This window comes from Episyrphus balteatus, chromosome 1 (genome assembly GCF_945859705.1).
Source record: "Episyrphus balteatus chromosome 1, idEpiBalt1.1, whole genome shotgun sequence".
NCBI lineage: Eukaryota > Metazoa > Arthropoda > Insecta > Diptera > Syrphidae > Episyrphus > Episyrphus balteatus.
Window position 1 is genome coordinate 5365812 of NC_079134.1, and position 18169 is coordinate 5383980.

The window sequence follows — 18169 nt, forward strand, 5'->3', positions numbered from 1 at the left end:
CAAAAATTCAGTTTTAATAAAAAAAAAAACCATTGAAATTTAAGTAATTTTTCATTTTTTTTTTTTCAAAAGTGTGATATATTTTACCTTTTTTGCTTCGAAATTCAACTGATAATATTTATGGCCAAAAATTTTTACTTGCGATATAGGTCTATATATCAAGTTATGCATTCGTACAAAAAAAAAAGTTGAGATAACATTTTTCCATGACATTACGATGGTAGACAATGCCAAAAAAGTGGGTCCCGGAAGTCCGTCTGTCTGTCTGTCTGTCTGTCTGTCTGTCAGTCTGTCAGTCTGTCAGTCTGTCAGTCTGTCAGTCTGTCAGTCTGTCAGTCTGTCAGTCTGTCAGTCTGTCAGTCTGTCAGTCTGTCAGTCTGTCAGTCTGTCAGTCTGTCAGTCTGTCAGTCTGTCAGTCTGTCAGTCTGTCAGTCTGTCAGTCTGTCTGTATAAGGAGCTACAGCCTAAACGGATGGACCGATTAATGTCAAACTTGGTATGTAGCGTTATTTGGCGACTCTCCAGAGGGATTTTTGGAATTAATTTTTTTGGACCAAAAATAACGGTACTTGTCATATACCGATTTTAGTAAAATTGAAATATCTCGAAAACGGCTCTAACGATTTTGTTGAAAAAATTCAAATGTTAGTTTTAAGCTAAAGTCTATCTTTCAATAGAAAAAATTTTTTTTGAAAATCATTATTAACGGTACCTGCCATAGAACCGTTTTTTTCAAATCCGATTATCTCCGAAACTGCTTATTCGATTTCAACGAAACTTTTTGTGAAGAAGCATTTATATAATTTAAATATAAGCCAAAAATAAAATTTTGAAAAAAATAATTTTTGGATTTTTAAAAAAAATTTGAAAATTTTTTTTTGAAAAATCAAATTTTCGAAAACGGGACATTGGACTTTTTTGAAATTTTGTTTTTAGATGTTGATTAGTGATTTCTACCAAATGGCATACTAATTTTATTTTAAAACTTTTTTTCCAAAAAAATATTTATAAAAAATTAGTTTTTTAAAAAACGGCTCTAACGATTTTGAAAATTTTTTTTCTAAAAATGCATGTTAATATATCAATCAAAACTGCATACTTGTTTTGGAGGGCAATTTAATTTCAGATTTTATTTTATTTTTTTTCAAAAACGAATTTTGTTTTTTTTCCAAATTTCTATATAAAAAGTCTTAAAAATTTAAGCAACTTTAGCTCTAAGAGCAAGTTCACCCAGTCGTGCATTTTATTTTTAAATAAATTCATATTTTATTAGAAAAAGTTTGGAAAAAAGTCATTTTAAATTTTTCTAATAACATTTTTTTTTTAATTCTGAGTTTGAGGACCATTTTTTCAAAAAGTCTTGATTAAATTTAGTGGATTTAAATTTAAGAGATATGAATGAGCTTCTGGCTTTTTAAAAATGTATTTTAAAATATTGTAGGTGTTGCCGTTGTTTTCAAAATATTTTTTTTGTGTTTGAGGTCAGAATGTTAGAAAATTGCATTTATCGCTTAAACGATGGAAGATTGTCCCTTACTGCCTTTTATATATTTTCCTTAAATTACCTAGAGAATCTTTTGCTATCATTTGTTTTATGAAATTTAAGCAAAAAAAATGGTTTTGTTAAAAAAAAATTTAATTTTAATTTTAAAAAACAATACGGCAACACCGGCAATCTTTTTTTAATTTTAATCTATAGACTTTAGAGTATTTTTAATTACCTATGTTTGAAAAAAAAAAAATCGTCAAAATCAGAGCTGTTCGGCCGGGTTCCCTAATAATTTGCTTTAGTTACTCTACTAACTTTCCCGGGACAGAATCAAGTAATTCAAGAAAAAGTTTTGATTGAAAAGCAATAATTTGAACGCACACCTCTGAAGCAAAAGGTCTATACTCTAATAATTGTGGTGGGCATTACACTGCGCTCTTAAGGACTTATGGATTTTGGTCTTGATTCTGATTTGGAATCCACCCATAATTTTAAAGAAACAAAATTGTTCTAAAAAAATCTATAATGGTTTCATGAAAATATTGTTTTGGATTTAAATTTTTCAAAAAGTCACTTCTTCGAAGTAACGTTATCACCTACTTTAGTAATTATTCATAAAAAAAAAATCTTGTGTGCAATTCACACGTTGTAGAAGTTAAACCTTAAAAACTAATTTTTCTTAAAAAAAAAAAAAAATCAAAAAATCTATCTTTTATTTCTTCCATCATCTTTAAATTCACTTGTAGAGCACGTACCGTTATCTGTGATATATCAAATGAAAGGTAATATTACCAGCATGCGTATTAAAGTTAAATCAAATGTTTAAGTGCTCTAAATCAAAAGATAAAACGTATTTAGTAAAACAACATTTTTTCACCGTTATCTCAGGATTTTGAATATGAAGTTATTTGAAATTTTAAACAATTATAGTTTATTCTATTACCTTTCTACAGTATTTATCACTTATCTATCTATTAAAACAAAAAAGTTATAATCAATTGATCCTGTCGCTTTTTCGTTTCATCGTGTTTCAAATCACTTCGATACTAAAGAAGTTTTCACTTCAAAATGCTTGTAACTAATCTGAAATGAAGAAATCTATTATATATCGACATTTATAGGCATTAAATCTATCAGTCTTACGTTGGCTAGCAACTACTAATATTTTTGGTATCAATTTCAGCTAAAAATGATTTTCGTTAAAAGTCATGAATTCTGCAATAGTTGCTAAAATATTTACAAAATTGTTCGGTCCGGAGCAGTTACCAACTTTCAAATAGATTTTACTAATTTTTCTGTGGAAACTATGAAGAATAAGATTTCCAATATTGCCTTAGCCCTTATCAATATTATGGATACATTAGTTGGATTGTTAAAGCTAATAGCAAACGCCACCTTTACTCCCCATTTATTTCCGCTAAAAACAAACTCTCCTAAAAAGGACCTAATGTCACTGCTTTAAATTTTGAATGGAAAAAAATGTTTAATTTACAAAAAATATTCCCTATAACAGTACCTAGGTACCAACCATGGAAATTTCAAAAACTTCTTGAGGTCCAACTTTCAAACAATCTCAACCAACATTTTTGAATTTTACTGTACTGCGGTGAATATTTCTAAAAATATTTCTTCTTTTCCTAATGGCAGTTCTTGCAACTTTAACGGCCGACTTTTAAACAAAATAAAACAAAAATTTTAAAAGATACCAGCAAGTTCATGAAACCCCCAATTGTAATTTTGTGTTGATAAAAGTAAAGGTATAAATTTTGCTTGTTTTCTCAAGTAAAGTTTTCTTTAGGCAAAATAAATATAATGAACTTTGCTGCGTAAAATGAACACAAAAAGACAGATATACACACATACAAACAATGCATTGTCAGAAGAAAATTTATCTTGTCACTTGAAGTTTGTTTCATCAGTTTCGTATTCTAATTTCACAAAAACTTTTGACGAAATGCTACTTCCTTGTATATTTTTTTTTCACTTCTTGTTATTTCTTTACCTTTGTTGTGTTTCTCTTTAACTCGCTGTCTCGTGATTTTCATCGTAAATTTTATTTTAAGACTCGCCCCTACCTTATATAAATATATTTCAAATGCCCAAGTGAGTTGCCTCCTTGTATGTATGTTTAACGACTTCGTCGTCGTCTTCACCGTGTCGTATATAGTCCTCGTCCTCGTTCTTCATCGTAAAATAGTCGTCGTCCTTGATGTAGACTTTGATCGTCGTCGTTGTCGGTGTAATTTCTATGCAATGTGTGCAGAGAAGAATTTACAATTTTAGACTAAAGAACAAGAAGAAGAAGAAGAAAAGCCGCCAACACCCATACAAACCGTCAACGTCACTGTACTACAGACCCTTAGGCATTTAAATGTTACCTTACCTTGCATTCTCACTGGGTACCGTTCTGTTCTACTGTTCTTCTAATATAACCAACTAAGCTCACAAATTGTAAGCTGCACACATACAATAGCAAACAGCTAGAAACTTAGAACACAAGTTCCGTTAGAATAGACGGTACCTACACTCTTATGCTGAACAATGAACTGAGCACGAATACTCCCCCGGGGTGTCTTTCAAGGAAAAAAGAGGTTAAATCATATATATCCCCAACCTGGCCGTCATCGTCGACAACCACAACGCCAACGAACGTTACCAACATTCGACATTGTCGTCGTCGTCCTCCTTCATCGCGTAACGTAATGCCGTTTTGAGATTGTAAATTCTATGTGGAAAGAATCACAGCGTTAAGTGTGAGTTGCTGCTGGAAGCCAGAAGGGTAGGTATGAGTAGTTGCGTGTTTAGAGCTTCTATTCGACGAAGTTCAGGACCAACTATAATTGTTCCTCCTTGGCGTTGTCGGTCGTTGCTGCTGCATGAATTGCCTCCACTTTCATCGTCGTCGTCGTCCTTGTGTGTCGCAGCGAACCACATAACTGGATTTTCTTTGTAAAATGTTCGCCTTGTTGGTTAATAACTACTTCTGGCTGGTTTGCAAGGGGAGATCCTTGCTAGGGAGCTACTTTCGGGTAACAAAAACGACACAAAACGAAAAACGCAAATGGATTCCAGTGCTCTATTTACATTGTTTGCTGTAATGTCTTAACTAAACAGACAGTTATTTTTAATGAGAAGTTATGCGCGACGGCAGCGGAGGAGGAGGAAGTGACGGCAGGGGGCGCGTTACAACAGAAACGTGTACAAATAATTTATTAGTCCTTGTTTCTTTTTTATTTTTTTTTGTTAGAAAGATTTCTCTTCCGTCTGACGTCCTTCGTGCGTCCAGTTAGACAATATAAAAACTCGAAACATTTTAGTCTAATTAAAAATCACCATAAAAGTGGTAACGCAACGTAACGAAATCACGAGAAGGCATTGTGACGAAATCGATTTGGAAATGTTTGACTACGACACGAATCCATGTTTCAAGGAGGTTGGTTTTTTTTTTTTTGTGTTGTGTGTGTTGTTGTGGGTTGTTGAGTAAACATTAGATATTGATTGTCAAGTAGAACGCATTGAGGACACATGCTCTGGAATTGTTGTTGATGTTGATTTCTGTTGGTTGTGCTGCTGGGTGACGATGTTTACAAAACCTATTGATTTTTTTTTCTCTCCTCTATTTTTTCCATGACAGAATCTAAAAATATACCTATTCTCTGTTTTTTTTTTCTATTTTGTTGTTGTTGTAGAATTTGTTTATTTCTGATGGTTCCTCTATTGCGGTGGTATATAAAATGAAGTACCCTTTTCATTAAGTTTGTTTGTATCACTGTCGTGCATTTTTGTTGCAGAGGAGCGAAATTCAATTGGTTTTCATCACCGTTTTCACAGGTATATACAACAATTTTCATAGCAAATAACCATTACACTTGAAAATGGAAGTGGAAAATGTTAGCTTTTCGATGGAGAGATTTATTTGGACAGTACTTGAATGGATGATATAAGCAGATAGTATCTATACAGGATGGTGGTGAATAGCGTGGACAATTTATATACTCGTACTTGTATAACAATCAAAATATTTAGGCTCTCTCTTGACGAGAAGGACACAAAACTTGTGGATTACGCGGGAAATAGATTTTGTCATTGGGTGTAATTCTATACATAATTGAACTGATTTTGAACGTAAAATCAAGGCTAAGCTAGAGTTATTGCAGTGAAAGTTGTTGTATTGATTAAGAATTAAACTAGTGATGGGAACTATCGAAAAAAAACTATCAAACTATCGATAGTTGTAAAATATGCATTCATTCGATAGTTTTATATCATTCATTCAGTTACTTTTTTCATTTGAATAGTTTTTTCATTCGAATAGTTTTTTTAAACGATAGTTTTTTTTCATTTGAATAGTTTTTTTTATTCGATAGTTTATTCGATAATTTTTATTGGAATAAATAAATGAATGAATGAACTATTCGATAGTTCAAATCGTTCGATAGTTCCCATCACTAAATTAAACTCTATTCGTTGTGGGATCGTCTCCTAAAAATTCTTTTTCTGGGAATTATTTAAAACGAATATGCAAATAATTTTTTAATAAACAAGTTTCAAGTGATTTTTTTTAAGAGTAACCCTGCGTTACCAAGTAGATATTATGTTAGAATTGACATTTGAGCAAAAGTCTTAGGAGTTCTTTTTGGTTTCAAGTTTCATAAAATATAATCACCCCAGTTCCTGTTTTTTAAAAGCTGTTTCCGTAAGTGGTTATCCCAGTAATGTAATTTTGTATATTTTGTTATAGGTTCATTTGATTGTATGGATACCGTAAGTTTACGAGATTTCTGCTTCAATTTTCTTCTTCTAAGTCGCAACTATTTACATCGTGTTGGCCTACAGAAAAACTGCTAAAAATGATTTAAAAAAAAAATACAAAAAGCTCTCAAATCTGATCAGTTCTTTAATATCACTGTGTTACAAAATAAAAATCATGTCAATTACTTTGGAAATGACCTAGCAGAGGTTGTAGGTATTACTGAGTACATCATATTTCGGCACTTGGAAATTTTTCCTAGACCCTCAAAATTTTATGCTATCGTTATCGTCAAAAAACCGTTTTTTAATGTTTTCAGATTTTAACGATTTTTTACTCAGCCATTTTTTGGTCAGTTTTAAATTTTTTTTACAGTTCTAAACAGAAGAGTACTTGTTCTTTTTTAAAAATATTTTTTATTATGATCAAGCACCAAATTCTTGTAGATTTTAGGGGCTTTTAACAGCTTTATTGTTCTATGCTGAATTTAAAAAGTTTTAGTTTATCAAAATTAGTGGAAGTTGTGATTTTTTTACTCGAGAAAGAAATTTCAATTTTTTTGGGACAATAAAAGAAATGAAAAATTAATTTCTCTGTTCACAATGGTAGAAAATTTTGTATGGTCTTAATTTTTAGAAAAAATGTTCTGACGGACCTGCCTATCTTTATGTATTTTGACGTGCTGAATCCGAATGTGAAGTCAATTTTGCCCAAACACTCTCAAAATTTTTATAAAATTTCAAAAAATCATGAAAATTGGGTTTTTTTGCAATAAATTGAAATTTCTTTCTCGAGTAAAAAAACAATAACTTCCACAATTTCTAACTATTTTTAATGAGTAAAAGCTTTCTTGATTCAGCATAAATAGAACAATAAAACTGTTTATAAAAAAAAAACACAAACTGCAGTTAAAACGGTCTCCGAACTCTAAAAAACGGTGAAAAATGTTGTACTTCAAGATTCAGCCCATAAAATCTACATCCAATTTGGTGCTTGAGCATAATAAAAAAATATTTTCAAAAAGAAAAAGTACTCCTCTATTTAGAACTGTAAAAAAAATCTGAAATTGACCGAAAAATGGCTGAGTAAAAAATCGTTAAAATCTGAAAACATTGAAAAACGGTTTTTTGACGATAATATGATGTACTCAGTAATACCTACAACCTCTGCTAGGTCATTTCCAAAGTAATTGACATGATTTTTATTTTGTAACACAGTGTATTTTAGGCTTATTTAATATTTAGAAATCCTTTATTTTTTTGGTATTCATGTAACGACTGTGCTGTGAAAGTGAAGTTGTGAGAGTTGGAGTTGGAGTGGAGCTGTTTTACACTCTAAGCCGACGATGTATGATGTGGAAAAACAAATTTTAAGACTTAACTGCTTACAATTAATTTAAAGTTAAGAAAAACGTAAAAAAAAAATTATTTTCGACTTTATGGAGCTTATGAAATTTAGATTTTTTACCAGAATCATACATTTTTATTGGAAAAGTCTAAATGTTTGGTTTTTTAAAAAATATTAAATTTTGACAAAGCTTAAATTTTAATAATGGCTTAAGGTTCAAAAAAGTGTTGTTTGTCTTTTTATCCATATTTTAAGCGTGTGATGATCAATGCACAAAATTTAATAGGTCTCTGCAAAAGTATTTGTTGACTGTGGGGACAATTTTCAAATTTTTAATCGCGCGTGATAAATTTTTGCGACTGAATAATCGCGTGACCAAAATTGCATGTGTGTTGCTAGCCTTACGTCAAAGATTTGTCACCGATAAAATGTGGTTTAGCATTGTTGAACACGTTGAATTATGAAGAGTCCAAAAAAAATGCACAATGCAAAGTATTAAATAAATTATAGTAATGCTTTATAAGTACCTACCATAATTTTACGCGACACATTTGAAAAGACTTCTGAATTTTTATTCTTGAAAAATATAATCCAATCACATTAAGAAGCAAGTTTTTTTTAATTGAAAAATAATAAACAAATTTATAACAAAATCGACTTTAACATTAGACAAATCTGTGCACGTTGCACGTGTGCAGTTGATTCAAAGTTATGTAATAGAGTTCGATGACCTAACTTGGCGCTGACTTTTAAGCTCCTAAACACTTAAATGCCAAAACTCAAAACTGTGTATCAGCGCGTATCGTACCGTATCCGTCAACTTTTTGACAGTTTATTGTTTTTGACATTGAGAAAAATTTTCTGAACGCAGATTCAAAGATCAATACATTTGAGGAGTGATTTTTATATTTTAATATGTTCGCGGTAAGTCAAAAAAATATTAAAATAAAAAGCTGTTTAATAATCTTGATAAAAAAGGTCTATAATTTAAGGCTTAATGACGTCTTACAGACCAATATCGCTTATACCAATTATGGCAAAAGTTTTTGAAAAACTGCTTCTGAAGAGACTTAGTAAAATTATAGAAGAAAGAAGGTTAATCCCAAATCATCAGTTTGGCTTTAGTAATAAACATTCCACGATAGACCAAGTTCATAGAATAACGGATGTAATAGAAAAAGCATTAGAAGAAAAACAAGTATGTTCAGCTATTTTCTTAGATGTTGCTCAAGCCTTTGACAAGGTTTGGCATGAGGGACTTGAGTACAAACTGCAAAGGGATCTTCCCAGACAGTACTATGAAGTATTAAAATCGTACATCTCAGACCGATTGTTTAGAGTAAGGTACGATCAAGAATATTCGGATTTGAAGAAAATAGAAGCCGGTGTACCACAAGGAAGTGTCCTAGGTCCTACCCTGTATTTACTATACACAAGGGATATCCCAGTTGGGAATCACACCATAATGGCTACTTTTGCAGATGATACCGCAATTTTGGTACCCGACAAATGTGTCTCTAGGGGAGCAGTAAAGCTGCAAAATGCCGTCGACACAGTCAGAGATTGGACCGAAAAATGGCGTATCAAACTCAATGAAACAAAATCTTCACATATAAACTTTACAAATAAAAAGATAAATAATATTCCAATATTCATTAATAAATCAAGCTGTACCTTACGCCAATACGGCCAAATACCTTGGAATGACTTTGGATGCAAAGCTAAAGTGGAAAGAGCACATCAAAAAGAAAAGAGAAGAACTAAACTTGAAATATAGAAAAATGTACTGGTTACTTGGTAACAACTCTGATTTATCAACCCAAAACAAAATAATGCTGTATAATCAAGTACTAAAGCCTGTTTGGACCTATGGTATCCAATTATGGGGCTGTACAAAGAAAACAAATACCGAAATCATCCAAAAATTCCAAAACAAAGTCCTTCGTGGAATAGTTAATGCACCTTGGTACATAAGAAATAGCGATCTACATCGTGACTTACAAATAGAAACGGTTACAGAAGTTGTTAAAAAATACGCTGTATCGCATAATCAGAGACTGCAAAGTCATACCAATTCTGAAATGGTGTCCTACTTGAATACAAGAAACCATGTTCGGAGATTAAGAAGAACCAAGCCTCATGAGCTTATGGTCTAAAAAAACATGGGAAAGTATTAAAAGTTTAAACTTCCCCCAAAGTGATTTTACAAAGTTAAGAAAGAAAAATCTGATGTCGATCTCTCAAGATTGGTCCTGATAAAGAGGTGGTTTTAGTGGTTAAGAGTCCCACACTACTTGGTGTCGAATACTGCCAAGTGTCTTTTGAAGATTTCCTCCCGTCAAAAAAAAAAAAAAAAAATTTATTTTTACTTTTTTCAGACCATGTGTGCAGTTTTGTTCTCCACACTAAAATTTTAATTATAACCAGCTCAAGCTTAGTTAAAACAACAATTCAACCCCAAAACATAACAAAAATCACACTTTTGCTATAAGTTTCTTTTTTTTTTATTTCTGAGAAATGACAAAATATATTTGTATCCCCTTTTGAAAAGTCTGTCTTTATTTTAGAGCTTTAAATGAAAAATTTTATTTTTTTGAGTTATCACGTTTCTGCCAAACACCACAGATAACAAAAATTACAATATAAACAATACATACACTTGACTTATCTTGAATAAATAATGATTTCACCTGAATAAACGTGAATGCATACAGCAAAGTAGGTACACAGTTTGCATGATTTAAGTATTTTCTTTGTTTAAATTTCATTATCAAAAAATGTTTATCCAAAAACCATTGATTGCAGCTTATTCATGATTCCCCACTACGTATATCAAGAACTGTGCATTAAAAGCAATTTAAAATATTTAATTGCAAGATAAAAAACATTCACTGCCCACATCGCCCACAAAACATGATCCTTTTATCTAAATAAATTGCCAAGTATCGAAAAAGATATTAATTCAATTTGAAAAACCACACACATGTCCCTTATCCATCCCAACACAAAACTAATTCTTTCAGTTAATTTAAATTTTCGTTTTTCTTTCATTGCAGGAATCTCTTCTCTCCTCTCTGCAAAATAAAACAAAAAAAAAAAAAATAGAAGAATACTCCAATCAATTGCCAATCCTTGAAGGAAGGAGTCCTGAAATAAACGTACACCTCACACAAAAACAACCTATACAACAACAACTCACTCTGACTGATTGAAAGGACTTCACCTTCTCTTTTTCTCTGTGTAACACAACCGCATCGCAACAAATAACCATCAATCAATGCCACCGTCTACAAAGAACTGCATCAGCAACACAATTGCATTTAGAGTAAACAACACCAAAACTAGCAGCAGACTAGCAGCCCATCATTTAGCCTTCTCTTCTTCTTGCTGATAGCACCACAGAGAAACGATACGAATTTCTTTCAGTATTTTTTTCTTTTTTGTTGTGTATCCTCTGATTTCATTGAAGGATTTTTCTTTCGGTCAGAATCTACCGAACTAAACAAAAACCCTGAAGAAGAAGAAATTCCAACACAATGACTGCCAATAGGGCGGCAGCCGATGACGACGATGGTGGCACTAACAGAGGATGCAAGTCCATCAGCCGCAACAACAGGATCAGTGATAGTAGTAGAATAACCAGAAAAGCAGCAACATTAATCCCATCATCGGCCATGACAATACCAATAACAACAACAGAAAAAGAGGCCGACGAGTCATCATCGTCAGCCGATGACAAAACAATGGACACTTTAACAAGTTGTATTAGTTATAGGTTTAGAAGCAGACACAGATACTCCTATTCTGAGGAAGTATTCGATTCCAATAACAACAATAACAACAACAGCAATCAATGTAGACACCTAACTATTGAGAAACCACCTGATTACAAGCACCACCGTCGTCACTTTGACCATCACAACAATCATCAGCAACAACAACAAAAACAACAGGAGCATGAACTGCAACAAAATGTAGAACAATCTACATCAGCTACACCACCGTCGTCGCCATCATCGCCATTGGCATCCTTATGCTATTCTTATCCCAATCAAGAGGAACCAGAGGAGCAGAATCAGGAACAGAAACAGAAACTTCATGTGAAACAACAGCCCCAAAGGACTTCAACAACAACTGCAACAAAATCAACACCAACGTTGTCAGTGCTAAAGTCCTACTCGTGGCTATTTGGCCTCCTTTGGATGTTGGCCATTTTGGGGGGCGGACAGGCCGGCTTCGCTTGCCTTAGCAATCCTTGTGTGTTTGGCGTTTGCATTGATGGATTAAATAGGTAAGTTGAATGAGTGTGTGTGTGGGCTTTGATGCATTTTTGTTTGAAACTTCTCTTTTTTTTTTGTTTTATTTTTCCCCTTTATTTTTGTTTTTGACCATTGAAAGACAGGGTTGTTAAAAATGTGATTTGATGATCATTTTTAAACAGTACGATTCTGTCAAGGACTCTTTTTTAAGATTTTATAGCATTCGAAGACAAGTTTTTGATTACAGCGAGAATCACAATTTTGAGCCAGTCAAATTTGCTACAAAATGAAGTATGGCATTTTTCTGTGAACCCAATTATTTTTAGAGTACCTATTGACTTAAAAAAAAGTTCACTTTTACCTTTGCAAAAATTCATTAGAAATAACTATGCTAAGGACATATTTAATTTTTTTTTTTGTAGAAAAATGCAAATTTTCATAATAACAAGAAACTTTTATCGCGATCTTCTCATATTTTGTCAATACTTTCGCAAAATACTCTTTCGTTCTAGATTTTTAAAGCTTAAAACAGTGAAAAGAGCGAAGATTTCGATTTTTTTTTTGTTTTTTTTTTTTTTTTTTGAAAAACCAAAAATTTGTATGCAGCGACAAACACATTTGAGGATTTTTTTTTTTTACTTTTTAAACGGAGCTTTTGGCATTTTTTGAAAAAATTTTGAAATTTGTATTTAACCTCAGAAATTGGAGGCAAGTATCCCGATTTTGCACTGTTTCATTTCTGAACCCAATTGAACGCTGGTGTTTTTGCATTTGCTTATGACTGGAGTGCTTTAGGCGTGTCTTTTTAGTAAAAATCGATTGTTCTTAATTTTAAAACTAAGGCTTTCAAAATATTTGCAGTTCAATAAAAATGTTTGCATTTGTTTTTTTTTTATTCAATTGAGTGTAAACTATTTTTTCTCCACAATCTACAGCCCGAAAACTATTGTTTCTTCGAAAAATAATGGCTTACTTGAAAAAAATATTTCCCCAAAATTTACGACTGATTTTAATATGATAAAATTAGATTTCTTTGAACAAAAATTAACAATTTCTCTGGTCTGCAACCAAAATAGAGCTTGACCCGAACCATGCTATTCTAAAGGATTTTTGAGTGCCGAACAGAGGATAAAATTTTCAAAAAAAATAATTTTTGGATTTTTAAAAAAATTTTGAAAATTTTTTTTTGAAAAATCAAATTTTCGAAAACGGGACATTGAATTTTTTTGAAATTTTGTTTTTAGATGTTAATTAGTGATTTCTATAAAATGGCATACCAATTTTATTTTAAAACTTTTTTTCCAAAAAATTATTTATAAAAAATTAGTTTTTTTAACGGCTCTACGATTTTGAAAATTTTTTTTTTTTAAATGCATCTTAATATATTAATCAAAACTGCATACTTGTTTTTGAGGGCAATTTGATTTTAGATTTTATTTTATTTTTATTTTGAAACAAATTTGATTTTTTTTTCCAAATTTCTATATAAAAAAACCTTAAAAATTTAAGCAACTTTAAATCTAAGAGCAAGTTCGTGCGACCCAGTCGTGCATTTTATTTTCTTTCGAAATCGATTATTTCGAAAACAATTGATTGAAATAATTTTATTTTTTTAATTAGAACTAAATGTAAGGTTTTGGCTCTTAAAAAAGGTATCATTCATAACTCTAAGTGTTGCCGTTGTTTTGAAATATAGGGGTGATAAACCTTTGTAAAAAATGTATTATATTAAACCTTTCTAGAAAGAATTAGAAAGAAAGAGCATGTAAATTCTTGAGGCCAAGGTTATCGTAATCATACCGATATTAGAAATAGAAATGTATGATATTTCAAAATACATCACAGAAAAATATATATATTAAGTTAAACATAAAAAAAATAAATTTCTTTGCAATAAAAATTTTTAAGACTTTCTAGCGAAGAAAAGTGATGAGTACAGCTCAAAAACTAGACGTGACGGAATAAATCTTTATTGCGACTAAATAAACTACCTCAACAAAGCACTAGAAATGCATGTTTTGGTTTTATGTAAGAAAACCTGCTAACAAACGAGCTTTTGTACGTCTTAATTGTTTTAACTACATAGCAATCGCAAAGAACTAATACCAATTTTGCTTTAGGCGGAAGATATAACAAACACGATATTTGGCATTCATTGGCCTTTGCTATTTCTCTCACTTTAATTCAATGGTAGTAAACAACATTAGGTGAACTTGGACGGAAGTATCGTCAATGGTTAAATCATCCCGAACCTACATGAGTTCATAATTTCCTAAGCTAGTACAAAAACTTAAATTCAAACATAAAAGCTTAAATTCCTTGTTGGTTGTTGCTACGTGTCCTTAAAAGACTGATATTTTTCTGAAGAAGTTCTATTTATAAGTGTTTTAAAACTACTTTTTTTACTGTGACAGCTTCAACTATATCAAAAAAGGAAAAAACTTATTAAGCTATATGCAATGTATAGTCCAGACAAAATAAACATAAAAAAGAGCAAGCCCAGAAATCATTCTCATAGGGCTGAAAATTGGTACAGAGCATTTAAATGTCGATTAAAGTAAAATGTCAAAAGTCCCCAAAAGTCTCATGTGTCACTGAAGTCACTGAAACTTCATTATTTTCAAATTAGCAAGATATATTCTTGTAGGGGCTTAAACGTTCTACAAAAAATTTCTTGGAATCAAATTGGTTGCTTTAACCGTTTAGAAGATATTCGTATCCAAATGGCAATGCATACGGGTCATAAGAAAACTATTGAAATCAGTGAGCATTGGTTTGGATACGAATATCTTCTAAACGGTTAAAGCAATCACTTTGATTCCAAGAAATTTTTTGTAGAACGTTTTAGCCCCTACAAGAATATATCTTGCTAATTTGAAAATAATGAAGTTTCAGTGATTTGGAAATTTTTTAAAAATATAAAATGTTTTTATAATTTTTTTTAACTTTGACCTCGAATATCTTTAGAAAAGTTAACAACACCTTTTTTGTGGAGGAATCAATTTCCAACAAGAATATGACTTGCGCGTTTGATTATTATAATTTTTCAATTTATTACAAAATTAAGAACAAAAAACGAATTTTTAAAGATTTTCTCGATTTTTGGACCTCAAATATCTACCAAACGGTTAGATAATTAAAAAAAGTGTATTTAACCTTTTTTGTAGAGCGTTCAATTTCCTACAAGAATATGAGAAGAAATTTGCTAAAAAGTCAATTAATAAAAAAATTATTTTTTTTTAGTAGAAGCTTGATGTAAAAATGGAAAATTGCAAAGCGGAGGACCTTTCCATTAATATAAATAGCTCATATTTGGTGTGTATACTCTAGAGGGGTCTAGCAATCGATTTTTCGGAGTACCAAATCAAAAAAAAGAATTTCGATTTTTTTGGCCCACCCTAAAGTCCAGACAAAATAAACATAAAAAAGAGCAAACCCAGAAATCATTCTCATAGGGCTGAAAAGTGGTACAGAGCATTTAAATGTCGATTAAAGTAAAAAGTCAAAAGTCCCCAAAAGTCCCATGTGTGCATAAAAAGTTATTCAAGTTTTAATGTCGAAAATTTATTTTTTTTATATATAACATTGAAACGGGAGAAGCTATCAAAAAAAAAGTATATGGATGACTTGTAGGTTTTGTAATTCCTTAAAAAAAATGTTATGACACTTTTTTCATAAGATATCGTGATATTTAACATATCAAATGTCGAAAATATCGGTTTTTTGCCTATTACTTTAAAACTATGAGTCCTGTCGAAAAGTTGTCTTTGAAAAACTGGTAGATAATGTGCTCCTTTATATTACTACATTTTTTGTTTTTTTGTTAAAGTAGTCTTTCAAAAAGAAAAAAAAATTGTTTGATTTGGTCAAAATTCAAAAATTGCGAATTTTTGTACATATGTAGCTTCTAAAATATGAGTTTTTTGACATATATTTTAAACTCGTATCATATACTATAACGCTTTCCAAAAAATAGCTGAAGATATGCTTTAGTAACACTTATCGTTTTAAAGGTAGTGCGCTCAAAAGAGTGGTATGTATAGAAATATCGTTTTTTTTATCTATTTTTGTCAAATGGTCAGTGTTATATAAACAAATTTTCATAGCATTTGTAGATTATGTGTTTTTTTACATATTTCAATTAAGTTTTTATCTCTCCAGAGCTGTAATTAAAAAAAAAAAAATGTTTTATTTCGACAAAAATCAAAAATATCAGTTTTTTATACTTAACTCTTCTAAAATGCAGTTTTTGAAAAATATTTTAAATTTATTTCATAGCCCATGATGTTTTCCATAAAAAAGATTAAGATGTACTTTTTCATAGCTGCCATCGTTAAAAAATCGTGTGTTTTGTGTTTTATTTTCGACACTTAACCTTGCATAACTTTTTATGCACACATGGGATTTTTGGGGACTTTTTTTACATTTTACTTTAGTCGACATTTAAATGCTCTGTACCAATTTTCAGCCCTATGCGAATTATTTCTGGGTGTAATATCTAATTTGTCTGGACTAGTATTTGTGTATTTAGTATTTTAGCCATTCTTAAAAGGTTTCTAGTTTCGTTTTTCTTTGAAAAAAATCTAAGCAATTCAATTGAAATTGTAAGATAACTATAACATCACTGGCAACCTAGTTTAAAAATTGTTTTATTTTTTTTTTTTTTCTGCGCTAACACACACACACTTCACTGGACGAGGTCTGGCTGTTAGCGATGAATGTTTTATTAGAAAATGCTTGTTCTTTGGTTTTGTACGTATTCCGGAGCACCAACTTAACCGACTCTCTCTATATCGTCATGATGAAGGAGGTTTTTTTTTGCTGTACGTACATGGGTTTTCACTTGATTTCAATTTGCCTAATGCTAAAAGCACTTTAAACTCTCGTCGATCTGGGGTTCACCGACGGAATCTTAATTTATTCTCCTTTGGTTTTTTTTTTTTTGTATGTGGTTTGAGGATTCTTCTTTTTTTAATTTTTTTCAATTCCTTTATGCGTTTTGTAATTAAAAAAAAAAAAATTGTACTATCTGATTTTATTTTTCTGGTTAAAGGATTTTTCAACAAAAACAAATAAAAAATGATTTTTATTAATTTTCAGCTCATATTCGTGTTATTGCATAGATGGATACACAGGGATACAGTGCCAAACAAATTGGGATGAATGTTGGTCGGGGCCTTGTCAAAATGGTGGAACATGTGTTGATGGAGTAGCGTATTATAATTGTACATGCGAAGATGGATTTTCAGGTAAGTTTTTTTTAGTAAATTTCAATTATTTTTAAATATTTGATAACTTGGTAAAATCAACAAAACAAACACAACTGAGAATATAGAACAAAAAAAAAAGAAAGAATTAAACAGATTCACATTCAAATGTCGATGTTTTACATGTTATTTCAACGTGATAATTAGTATAATCAAACATGTATCATGTAAATTTCTTTTAAGTAACAAAACAGGTTATGCATAAAAAATAAAGTGGTACAAATAAAATTAATAAATTATTATCTAAACTTCAATTTTCTCACCTCATTTTTATATTTTCGTTTATAATTTGAAAGTCTATCTAAAAAAATGCGTCTAATGTCGCCGTTAAACAAATTGAACCTTATAATTGCATTATTTTTGTTCTTTTTTTTTTTTGTCTTCTTAGAAGAAAAAAAAAAGGTCTCTCGAAAACGATATTGGTATAATTTTCAACCCTCATTCAATTCAAATTGAAGATAATATATTTTTTTTTTTTTGTTATGTCTTAGAGTGAAAATCCTTCCACAACATTACCCAACCAAGAGAGAAAACAATAACATTTTATCTTAATGGCAGGTATTTGCTGCCAGATATAGAAAGGAAAATCCCTTTAGGGACACAGGCAAAAAAAAGAAAACAAAAGAAAAAATTCACTTCTAAATCAGAATAATGAGAAAATTTAGCTTCCCAAGCTTGAAACTTAAGAAGCTGAAAGATTCTTTAGATAATTCTGGTTGTCTTATGTTTTGTGTATATGTATGTGTGTTTTCCTAAGAGGTGCGTAGGTTTATTTTTGGAAAATTATTTGGGAAAACACGTCTGCAAAAGCAAAAATTGATTACGGTTCGATTTTATTTCATAAATCTAAATTTGTCATCGGATCGGAATAAAAAGACGACGACGTGTTCATACATATATAGAAAGAAGGACAACCAAGAATGTGTGGGTATGGGTAGGCAAAATATTTGCCATAGCAGGCATATTTATACAGGGTGTTCCTAATTGTCTGTATTTATCCTTCAAAGATAAGTATCAGTTTAAAACATTGAGACTCAAAATTGTTGTCCAAGAAAAA

General features: G+C 30.9%; 2 protein-coding genes across 4 annotated transcripts in view; one reads left to right on the forward strand and one right to left on the reverse strand.

The window, feature by feature from the left end:
* Nucleotides 1-18169, reverse strand: part of LOC129906637 (MKRN2 opposite strand protein) — a 69168-nt gene that overhangs the window by 28866 nt on the left and 22133 nt on the right. The gene's annotated exons all lie outside the window — the stretch shown is intronic.
* Nucleotides 1-18169, forward strand: part of LOC129906635 (protein eyes shut) — a 122883-nt gene that overhangs the window by 18838 nt on the left and 85876 nt on the right. For 2 of the 3 annotated variants that reach the window (XM_055982457.1, XM_055982459.1), the window contains exons 3-4: nt 10643-11877; nt 16946-17094. In XM_055982457.1, coding sequence (XP_055838432.1) covers nt 11123-11877; nt 16946-17094 — 904 coding nt within the window. In that variant the 5' untranslated portion in view covers nt 10643-11122. The remainder of the gene's footprint in view (nt 1-10642; nt 11878-16945; nt 17095-18169) is intronic. The other variant, XM_055982458.1, reaches the window with a different exon arrangement.